Below are 12,242 nucleotides of genomic sequence, written 5' to 3' on the forward strand. Positions count from 1 at the left end.
AGGAGAGATTGACTAGGTTAGGATTGTTTTCACTGGAGTTCAGACGAATGAGGGGGGATCTCATAGAGACTTATAAAATTCTAACAGGTCTAGACAGGGTAGATGCCGGGAGGAATTTCCTGATGGTGGGGGAGTCCAGAACCAGGGGTCACAGTCTGAGGATACAGGGTAGACCATTTAGGACGGAGATGAGGAGACATTTCTTCACCCAAAGAGTGGTGAGCCTGTGGAATTCATTACCACAGGAAGTAGTTGATGCCAAAATATTGAATGTATTCAAGAGGCGGCTGGATATAGCACTTGGGGCGAATGGGATCAAGGGTTCTGGGGAGAAAGCAGGATTAGGCTATTGGGTTGGACGATCAGCCATGATCGTAATGAATGGGGGAGCAGGCTCGAAGGGCCAAATGGCCTCCTCCTGCTCCTATCTTCTATGTTTCTATCTGGTCCATGCTGGTGCATCCTCAGCACGAGCCTCCCCATGTCCTCGTTCATTTGCCCACGTCAACTTAGCCTTCTGATCCTATCTCCCTCGTGTTTATCTCACTCCTCCTTGCTATTCCACTCTCTGGATCAAGATATTTCTCCTGAATTCCGAACTGGATTTATTAATATCTTATATCCACGGCCTCCAGTTAAGGTCTCCCCCGAAAGTGTAAATATCTTCTCCAACTCTACGCGATCAAAGCCTTTTATAAAATTGAACGTTTTAATTCGGGTATCGAGATAAGAGTCCCAATCTCATCAATCTCTCAGATCTGACATCATCCTAGTAATTCCTAGGAAATTTGGCATGTCCGCTATGACTCTCACCAACTTTTACAGATGCACCATAGAAAGCATTCTTTCTGGTTGTATCGCAGCTTGGTATGGCCCCTGCTCTGTCCAAGACTGCAAGGAACTACAAAAGGTCGTGAATGTAGCCCAATCCGTCATGCGAACCAGCTCACATCCGTTGATTCTATCTGTACTTCACGCTGCCTCAGCCAGCATAATTAAGGACCCCACGCACCCCGGACATTCTCTCTTCCACCTTCTTCCGTCGGGAAAAAGATACAAAAGTCTGAGGTCACGTACCAACCGACTCAACAACAGCTTCTTCCCTGCTGCTGTCAGACTTTCGAATGGACTTACCTTGCATTAAGTTGATCTTTCTGTACACCCTAGCTATGACTGTAACACTACATTCTGCACTCCTTTCCTTCTCTATGAACGGTATGCTTTGTCTGTATAGCGCGCAAGAAACAATACTTTTCATTGTATGTTAATACATAGAATAGAATAGAATCCCAACAGTGCAGAAGGAGGCCATTCAGCCTATCGAGTCTGCACTGACCACTATCCCACCCAGGTCCTATCCCCACAACCCATGTATTTACCCTTCCTAACACTAAGTGGCAATTTATCATGGCCAATCAACCTAACCCGCACATTTTTGGACTGTGGGAGGAAACCAGAGCACCCGGAGGAAACCCACGCAGACACGGGGAGAATGTGCAAACTCCACACAGACAGTGACCCAAGCCGGGAATCGAACCCGGGTCCTTGGCGCTGTGAGGTAGCAGTGCCAACCATTGTGCTACCGTGCCACCCCGTGTGACAATAAATCAAATCAAATCAAATCCTTTCTTGTGTCTCCTCTTCCAGATCCTTTTTATAATGTGGAGGTTGGAACAGTTCACAAAATTGTTGGTGCGATTCAACTGTTCGTGTTGCTATCGAGATTGAGGCAAAGGAATCTTTACTGAATGGCATAGAACGTGAAGATTCTATCTTGAGTCTAGTGCGTTGGGTGGGTTCGCAATGTGGGTGCGCAGTGTGGGTACACAGTGTGGGTACACAGTGTGGGTACACAGTGTGGGCATGCAGTGTGGGTGCGCAGTGTGGGTGCGCAGTGTGGGTGCGCAGTGTGGGCGCGCAGTGTGGGCGCGCAGTGTGGGCGCGCAGTGTGGGCGCGCAGTGTGGGTACGCAGTGTGGGTACGCAGTGTGGGCGCGCAGTGTGGGTACACAGTGGGTACACAGTGTGGGTGCGCAGTGTGGGTACACAGTGTGGGTACGCAGTGTGGGTACGCAGTGTGGGTGCGCAGTGGGTACACAGTGTGGGTACGCAGTGTGGGTACACAGTGTGGGTACACAGTGTGGGTACGCAATGTGGGTACGCAATGTGGGTACGCAGTGTGGGTACACAGTGTGGGTACACAGTGTGGGCGCGCAGTGTGGGTACACAGTGGGTACACAGTGGGTGCGCAGTGTGGGTGCGCAGTGTGGGTACACAGTGTGGGTACGCAGTGTGGGTGCGCAGTGTGGGTGCGCAGTGTGGGTACGCAGTGTGGGTACACAGTGTGGGTACACAGTGTGGGTACGCAATGTGAGTACGCAGTGTGGGTACACAGTGTGGGTGCGCAGTGTGGGTACACAGTGTGGGTACGCAGTGTGGGTGCGCAGTGTGGGTGCGCAGTGTGGGTACGCAGTGTGGGTACACAGTGTGGGTACACAGTATGGGTACGCAATGTGAGTACGCAGTGTGGGTACACAGTGTGGGTACACAGTGTGGGTACGCAATGTGAGTACGCAGTGTGGGTACACAGTGTGGGTACGCAATGTGAGTACGCAGTGTGGGTACACAGTGTGGGTACGCAGTGTGGGTACACAGTGTGGGTGCGCAGTGTGGGTACACAGTGTGGGTACGCAATGTGAGTACGCAGTGTGGGTACACAGTGTGGGTACGCAGTGTGGGTACGCAATGTGAGTACGCAGTGTGGGTACACAGTGTGGGTACGCAGTGTGGGTACACAGTGTGGGTACGCAGTGTGGGTACACAGTGTGGGTACACAGTGTGGGTGCGCAGTGTGGGTGCGCAGTGTGGGTGCGCAGTGTGGGTGCGCAGTGTGGGTACACAGTGTGGGTGCGCAGTGTGGGTGCGCAGTGTGGGTACACAGTGTGGGTACACAGTGTGGGTACGCAGAGTGGGTACACAGTGTGGGTACACAGTGTGGGTACGCAGTGTGGGTACACAGTGTGGGCGCGCAGTGTGGGCACGGAGTGTGAGTGCGCAGTGTGGGTGCGCAGTGTGAGTGCGCAGTGTGAGTGCGCAGTGTGAGTGCGCAGTGTGAGTGCGCAGTGTGAGTGCGCAGTGTGAGTGCGCAGTGTGGGCGCGCAGTGTGAGCGCGCAGTGTGAGCGCGCAGTGTGAGCGCGCAGTGTGAGCGCGCAGTGTGAGCGCGCAGTGTGAGCGCTCAGTGTGGGTGCGCAGTGTGAGCGCTCAGTGTGGGCGCGCAGTGTGGGCGCGCAGTGTGGGCGCGCAGTGTGGGCACGCAGTGTGGGCGTGCAGTGTGAGTGGGCAGTGTGGGCACGCAGTGTGAGCGCGCAGTGTGAGCGCGCAGTGTGAGCGCGCAGTGTGAGCGCGCAGTGTGAGCGCGCAGTGTGAGCGTGCAGTGTGAGCGTGCAGTGTGAGCGCGCAGTGTGAGCGCGCAGTGTGAGCGCGCAGTGTGGGCGCGCAGTGTGGGCGCGCAGTGTGGGCGCGCAGTGTGGGGGTTCAGTGTGGGCGCGCAGTGTGGGTGCGCAGTGTGGGGGTTCAGTGTGGGCGCGCAGTGTGGGTGCACAGTGTGAGCGTGCAGTGGGTGCACAGTGTGAGCGTGCAGTGTGGGTGCACAGTGTGGGCGCGCAGTGTGGGCACGCAGTGTGGATGCACAGTGTGAGCGTGCAGTGGGTGCACAGTGTGGGTGCGCAGTGTGGGTGCGCAGTGTGGGCGCGCAGTGTGGGCACGCAGTGTGGGTGCACAGTGTGAGCGTGCAGTGTGGATACACAGTGTGGGTACACAGTTTGGGCGCGCAGTGTGGGCGCGCAGTGTGGGCGCGCAGTGTGGAATTTTGTAAGTTTTTATGAGATCGCCTTTCATTTTGGTAAACCCCAGAGAATACACACTCAACTTCCTCAATCCCTCCTCATAAGACACTCCGGCCATTCCAGGAATTGATCTGGTAAACCTCCGTTACATTCCCTCTCCGGCAAGTGTATCCTTCCTTGGGTAAGGAGACCAATACTGTGCACAGTCGTCCCGCTGTTGTCTCAGATGCAACTACAGTGAGAAATTGAAGTCACGTTTGGAGTGCTGGAGGCTCCTTGATGGATGGCTGAGCTGCCTATCATCAGCCTTATCCACCCCATCAGCGGATGATGTTTTGCTAAATAATGGACATTATTGCTGACATTTCATTGAATTCAGATGTTTTGCGCTCGGCAATTTTTTTCTCATTTGTGAATGGATGTGGAAGAAACGTTCCCAGACTTGGTGAAAGGACAGGTGCGATCACTGGCCGTGTTTCCGGAGCAGTTTGGCTTTCCTGAATGGTGCAGGGTTATTCTGCACAGATCACTCTCAACAACAATCACTGGCATTTATCGCATGCTTTTAATGCAGCAAATGGTCCTCCGGAGCCTCACAGGGACATTATCAAAGCTAATTTCACTCCAGTCCTCATAACGGTAGAGGTTTGGTCAAAGAGGTGAGTGTTAAGGAGCATCTTAGAGGAGGAGAGTGAGACGGGGAGACGGGGAGTGAATGGGAGGGTGTTCCAGATGGTGTTTGACAAACATACATCCATATGTACAGACATACAAACAGATGAAATAGGTGCAGAAGTAGGCCATTCGGCCCCTTGATCATGGTTCGTTTATTTACCAGGGCCACAAGTAGGCTTACATTAACACTGCAATGAAGTTACTGTGAAAATCCCCTCGTCGCCACAATCCGGCGCCTGTTCGGGGTACACTGAGGGAGAGTTTAACACGGCCAATGCACCCTAACCAGCACGTCTTTCAGACTGTGGGAGGAAACCGGAGCACCCGGAGGAAACCCACGCAGACACGGGGAGAATGTGCAAACTCCCCACAGACAGTGACCCAAGCCGGGAATCAAACCCGGATCCCTGGCGCTGAGGCAGCAGTGCTAACCACTGTGCTGCCGAACGGGAGCAGAAGTAGGCCATTCGACCCCTCGATCAGAGTTGATCTACTCGTGTTTCAAGTGACACAAAAAGCACATGAGCTCGTCAAAACTGTGCAATTATAGTTTTGGGCAGGACATCCCGGAGTAAACAGCAAAGACTGACTCCGTCCCGAGCAATGTGCCGAAAGAGGAAATACGTGGGCCCGGATTTTCCAGCCTTTCACTCCAGCGGGGTTCTCTGGCTGAGCGCCAGGTTCTCCGTCCTGGCTGACAGCAGCGCCGGGGCGTGAACGGCCGGAGAATTCCGGCCAAGGTTTCTGGAGGCCACGCACTGCTGTTGGGACAGGATTTTCCCTGTGGGCTTCTGAACCCTGTCGTCAGGTTCAAATAGGGATCAGGAGAGAGCGCTGTGTGGAAAACAGCCACTCACTGTGACTCTTCCTGGGGCTCCAACCAATGGCCAGAGAGTTAATCCGCCATCCAATTAAAGAAAGTGGGTGGGCACTCAAAGCTTGAGAGCCAATCAGATGTCTTCCAGCTAGGCAGCAGTAACAGGATAGTGTGGGTGGAGCAAGCGTTTCAAGATGGAGTGTCCCCTCTCCAACTTTTCCAGAGTTTCATAGATTGTTTCATAGAATCCCGACAGTGCAGAAGGAGGCCATTCGCCCCATCAAGTCTGCGCCGACCACAATCCCATCCAGGCCCTATCCCCATCAACCAATGCATTTACCCTTGCTAGTCCCCCTGGCACTAAGGGGCAATTTGCCATTGCCAATCCACCTAACCCGCACATCTTTGGAGTGTGGGAGGAAACCGGAGCACCCGGAGGAAACCCACGCAGACATGGGGAGAATGTGCAAACTCCACACAGGGAGTGACCCAAGCCAGGAATTGAACCCGGGTCCGTGGCACGGTGAGGCAGCGGTGCTAACCACTGTGCCACCGTGCCGCCTACATTTCTATGGAGAAATGGCCTCTGCACTCAGGCCACCTGCTGGCCATTCCCTGCCACTGCTCCCAGCAACTCCCTGGAGACTGACTGGAAAATCCCATTCGGCCTCCAAGAGTTGAGCGGCAATCTTACCTCGAAGGAAATGGTCCATCTCCAATCCCGGCTCTGGGGGGGGGGGGGGGGGGGGTTGGGGGAGGGGGTGTTGGGGGAGGGGGGGGTGGTATTTACGGGGGGGATGGGGCAGTGGCCCCAAAATGCTGCCCATTGCCCTCCGTTGCTGGAACACTAAAAATATTTAAACGCTCCAGTTTTACCGGGACTCCCCGTAAATGAGAGTGCCCATTGTGGATCAGAGCTGTTCTTTTGGTCAGTGATCCAGACCAAGTCGCCTGATCCTAGCTCAGTGACAGTGAGGAGGCTGCACTTGCTGTTCGGCATTTCCAAGTTACAGAGGCTTTCGTTTTGGCGATGGACTGTTAGAATTCAGCTGGCTTGCTACCTCCACTCTTGCAAGGTCACTCAGTGTGATGTGAAAGGAGAAGCGGTGTTTTGCAGTGTCGATGTTGTAACGGGGAGAGAGTGGGATCAGACTGTGTGGCTTTTATTGAAAAACTGTTGTCCTTTGTTAAGGATCTGAGCTTTCTGTATTGCTGATCCGTTACAGAATGGTGTCTCAACATAAAGGTTCTTAACGCAATGTGGGAGTATGGTTGTACCCAATGTTCTGCTTCATAATACACGTTGCAACAGCATCGCTAAATTCTTCTATAAATATTGGTTCAGATGAAATGGGCTGCCCACCCTGCCTTTCTCTTCCCCCTGACTTTACCATTCCAACACGGGCGGCACAGTGGTTAGCGCTGCGGCCTCACAGCGCCAGGGACCCGGGTTCAATTCCGGCCTCGGGTCACTGTCTGTGTGGAGTTTGCACGTTCTCCCCGTGTCTGCGTGGATTTCCTCCGGGTACTTCTGTTTCCTCCCGCAGTCCAAAGATGTGCGGGTTATGTTGATTGGCCGTGCGAAATTGCCCCTTAGTGTCAGGGGAATTAGCAGGGTAAATAAGTGGGGTTATGGGGATAGGTCTTGGGTGGGATTGTTTGTATTGGTGCAGGCTCGATGGGCTGAATGGCCTCCTTCTGCACTGTAGGGATTCTGTGATAACTCTCTGGATCAAATTGCCTCTTGGTGTCAGAGGGTTAGCAGGGTAAATAAGTTGGGTTATGGGGATAGGGCCAGGAAGGGATTGTGACTCGATGGGCCAAATGGCCTCTTTCTACACTGTAGGAATTCTATGATAACTCTCTGAATCAAATTCCTCTTTTGCTGGTATTCAGAATTATCATCATTTTCTTCAATGTTTGTGTCCTCAGGTGAAGCAGATCATGGAGGAAGCGGTTACCAGGAAGTTTGTACATGAGGACAGCAGCCATATCATCTCCTTCTGTGGTAAGTCCTGCTGATGTGCGCACAATGTGTACATACATAGTTGTACATGTTTGTGAAGGAACTGGGAAAAGGGCAACCTTTAATTTTGAGTTGTGGGTGTCGCTGGCTAGGCCAGCATTTGTTGCCCATTCCTAACTGCCCCAGAGAAGGTGGCGGAGAGCTGCCTTCTTGAACTGCTGCAGTCCATGTGGTGTAGGCACACCCACAGCGCTTTTTGGAAGGGAGTTCCAGGATTTTCACCTGGCAACAGTGAAGGAACGGTGACATAGTCCCAAGTCAGGGTGGTGGGTGGCTCAGAGAGAAACTGCGGGTGCAAGTGGCAGTGTTCCTGCTCTTAACTTGTGCCCTGTAGATGATGGACAGATTTTGGGGTGTCAGGAGGTGAGTTACTCGTTGCAGGATTCGTAGGTTTTGACCTGCTCTGATAGCCACGGTGTATATATACGGCTAGTCCAGTTCAGTTTCTGGTCAATGATAACCCCCCAGGATGTTTATAGTGGGGGATTCAGTGATGGTAATGTCATCGGTAGCACAGTGGTTAGCACTGCTGCTTCACAGCTCCAGGGTCCCGGGTTCGATTCCCGGCTCGGGTCACTGTCTGTGTGGAGTTTGCACATTCTCCTCGTGTCTGCGTGGGTTTCCTCCGGGTGCTCCGGTTTCCTCCCACAGTCCAAAGATGTGCGGGTTAGGTTGATTGGCCAGGTTAAAAATTGCCCCTTAGAATCCTAAAATGCGTAGGTTAGAGGGATTAGCGGGTAAATATGTGGGGGTAGGGCTGGGTGGGATTGTGGTCGGTGCAGACTCGATGGGCCGAATGGCCTCCTTCTGCACTGTAGGGTTTCTATGATTTCTATGATTCTATGATTTAATATCAAGGGGTGATGGTTAGATCCTCTCTTGTTGGAGATGGCCATTACCTGGCACTTGTGTAGCACGAATGTTACTTTCCACTTGTCAGCCCAAGCCTGGATATTGTCCAAGTCTTGCTGCATTTGGACATGGACAGTGCTTCAGTGTCTGAGGAGTCACGAATGGTGCTGAACATTGTTCAGTCATTGGCAAACATCTCCAGTTCTAACCTTAGGATGGAAGGAAGGTCATTACGATGGTTGGGCCGAGGACACTAACCCTGAGGAACATCTGCAGTGATGTCCTGCAGCTGAGATGGTTGACCTCCAATCACCACAACCATCTTCCTTTGTGCCAGAAATAACTCCAACCAGCGGAGGGTTTTCCCACCGATTCTCATGGACTCCAGTTTGGCTCACACTCAGTCGAATGCTGCCTTGTTGTCAAGGGCAGTCACTCCCACCTCACCTCTGGAGTTCAGCTCTTTTGTCCATGTTTGAACCAAGGCTGTAACGAGGTCAGGAGATGAGGGACTCTGGCAGAGCCCAAACCGGGCATCATTGAGCACTTCTTTGATTTGACTATCCAGTGTATTGCCGAGGAGAATGCCGGGGATTTTTAGCGTTTGGAATTTCAAGGAGTGTTTGATGGTGCCGAGTGAAAAAGACTTTGTGAAGTTAATGCCTGAGGACAGATGGAAGGCTGAAAGACAGAGAGCGGAGAGAAACTGAATAATTCTCAGCTCAGATGCAGCTGGCTGTGAAGCATGTTCCAGGGAGCTGTTCCTTCTCCAGAGATATCAGTGATTTGCACCCAGGCAGAGCGGAAATAATACACACTTTTGACATCTAAAAAATAGGGGGCATGGAAATCTGAGAATGGACACAACATACAGAAGCATTTACAGAAACAGATTAGAGATTAATGTGAGAAAGTACAAATTAGAGAAACCTAATTTAACTATAACACAATGATCAAATATTGAGTGGATGGTGAAGTGGATGGATCCAGGGACACTGTCAGACTGATCCAGGGATAGAGACCCACTGATCCAGGGATACAGACTCACTGATCCAGAGATGCAGATTCACTGATCTAAAGATACAGACTCACAGATCAAGCGATACAAACACACTGATCGAGCGATACAGACTCACTGATCTAGAGATACAGACTCACTGGTCTAGAGATACAGACTCACTGATCCAGAGATACAGACTCACTGGTCTAGAGATACAGACTCACTGATCTAGAGATACAGACTCACTGGTCTAGAGATACAGACTCACTGGTCTAGAGATACAGACTCACTGATCCAGAGATACAGACTCACTGATCTCGAGATACAGACTCACTGATCTAGAGATACAGACTCACTGGTCTAGAGGTACAGACTCACTGATCCAGAGATACAGACTCACTGGTCTAGAGATACAGACTCACTGATCCAGAGATACAGACTCACTGATCTCGAGATACAGACTCACTGATCTAGAGATACAGACTCACTGGTCTAGAGATACAGACTCACTGATCCAGAGATACAGACTCACTGGTCTAGAGATACAGACTCACTGATCTAGAGATACAGACTCACTGGTCTAGAGATACAGACTCACTGGTCTAGAGATACAGACTCACTGATCCAGAGATACAGACTCACTGATCTAGAGATACAGACTCACTGATCTAGAGATACAGACTCACTGGTCTAGAGGTACAAACTCACTGATCTAGAGATGCAGTCTCACTGATCTAGAGATACAGACTCACTGATCAAGCGATACAAACACACTGATCGAGCGATACAGACAGACGGATCCTAAGGTACAGACTCACTGATCTCGAGATACAGACAGACTGATCTGGAGACACAGACTCACTGATCTAGAGATACAGACTCACTGATCTCGAGATACAGACAGACTGATCTGGAGATACAGACCCACTGATCTCGAGATACAGACTCACTGATCCAGGGATGCAGACATACTGATCTAGGGGTACACATTGACTGATTTGGAAATACAGACTCACTGATCTAGAAATGCAAACTCACAGATCCAGAGATACAGACTCACTGATCCAGAGATACAGACACACTGGTCGAGAGATACAGCCAGACTGATCTAGAGATACAGACTCACTGATCTAGCAATACAGACTCACAGATCTAGAACTGCAAACTCACTGCTCTAGTGATACAGACTCACTGGTCTAGAGATTCAGACTCACTGATCTAGAGATACAGACTCACTGATCTAGAGATACAGACAGACTGATCCTAAGATACAGACAGACTGATCCTAAGATACAGACTCACTGTTCTAGAGATACAGACTCACTGATCTCGAGATACAGACTCACTGACCTTGAGATACAGACTCACTGATCCAGAGATACAGACACACTGGTCGAGAGATACATTCAGATTGATCTAGAGATACAGACTCATTGATCTAGAAATGCAAACTCACTGCTCTAGCGATACAGACAGACGGATCCTAAGGTACAGACTCACTGATCTAGAGACACAGACTCACTGATCTAGAGATACAGACTCACTGATCTGGAGCTACAGACGGACTGATCTAGAGATTCAGACTTACTGATCGAGAGATACAGACAGACTGATCTAGAGATTCAGACTCACTGATCCAGAGATACAGACAGATGGATCCTAAGGTACACACTCACTGATCTAGAGACACAGACTAACTGATCTAGAGATACAGACTCACTGATCCAGAGATACAGACTCACTGATCTAGAAATACAGAGTCACTGATCTAGAGATACAGACTCACTGATCTGGAGCTACAGACAGACTGATCTAGAGATTCAGACTTACTGATCGAGAGATACAGACAGACTGATCTAGAGATTCAGACTCTCTGATCTAGAGATACCGACTCACTGATCCAGGGATACAGATGCACTGATCCAGGGATACAGACTCACTGATCCAGAGATACAGACAGATGGACCCTAAGGTACACACTCACTGATCTAGAAATACAGACTCACTGATCTAGAGATACAGACTCACTGATCTAGAGATACAGACTCACTGATCCAGAGATACAGACTCACTGATCTCGAGATACAGACTCACTGATCCAGAGATACAGACTCACTGATCTCGAGATACAGACTCACTGATCTCGAGATACAGACTCACTGATCTCGAGATACAGACTCACTGATCTCGAGATACAGACTCACTGACCCAGAGATACAGACACACTGGTCGAGAGATACAGTCAGACTGATCTAGGGATACAGACTCACTGATCTAGCAATACAGACTCACAGATCTAGAAATGCAAACTCACTGCTCTAGCGATACAGACAGACGGATCCTAAGGTACAGACTCACTGATCTAGAGACACAGACTCGCTGATCTCGAGATACAGACTCACTCATCCAGAGATACAGACTTACTGATCCAGAGATACAGACTCACTGCTCTAGAGATACAGACAGACTGATCTAGAGATACAGACTCACTGATCTAGAGATACTGACTCTCTGATCACGAGATACAGACTCACTGATCTAGAGACACAGACTCACTGATCCAGGGATACAGACTCACTGATCCAGAGATACAGACTCACTGATCCAGAGATACAGACTCACTGATCCAGAGATACAGACTCACTGATCTCGAGATACAGACTAACTGATCTAGAGATACAGACTCACTGATCTAGAGATACAGACTCACTGATCTAGAGATACTGACTCTCTGATCACGAGATACAGACTCACTGATCACGAGATACAGACTCACTGATCTAGAGATACAGACTCACTGATCCAGGGATACAGACTCACTGATCAAGAGATACTGACTCTCTGATCACGAGATACAGACTCACTGATCTTGAGATACAGACTCACTGATCTAGAGATACAGACTCACTGGTCTAGAGATACAGACTCACTGATCCAGAGATACAGACTCACTGGTCTAGAGATACAGACTCACTGATCTAGAGATACAGACTCACTGGTCTAGAGGTACAAACTCACTGATCTAGA

The 12,242-nt window shown here is 50.4% G+C and overlaps 1 protein-coding gene across 1 annotated transcript in view; it reads left to right on the forward strand.

The window, feature by feature from the left end:
- Window positions 1-4,260: 4,260 nt before the first annotated feature.
- sgsm1a (small G protein signaling modulator 1a) overlaps window positions 4,261-12,242 on the forward strand; it is a 130,284-nt gene continuing 122,302 nt past the window's right edge. The window contains exons 1-2 of the mRNA XM_078226108.1: window positions 4,261-4,302; window positions 7,270-7,345. Of these exons, the coding sequence (XP_078082234.1) occupies window positions 4,261-4,302; window positions 7,270-7,345 (118 nt within the window). The remainder of the gene's footprint in view (window positions 4,303-7,269; window positions 7,346-12,242) is intronic.

The sequence above is a fragment of the Mustelus asterias genome, chromosome 13, assembly GCF_964213995.1.
Source record: "Mustelus asterias chromosome 13, sMusAst1.hap1.1, whole genome shotgun sequence".
Classification (NCBI taxonomy): Eukaryota; Metazoa; Chordata; class Chondrichthyes; order Carcharhiniformes; family Triakidae; genus Mustelus; species Mustelus asterias.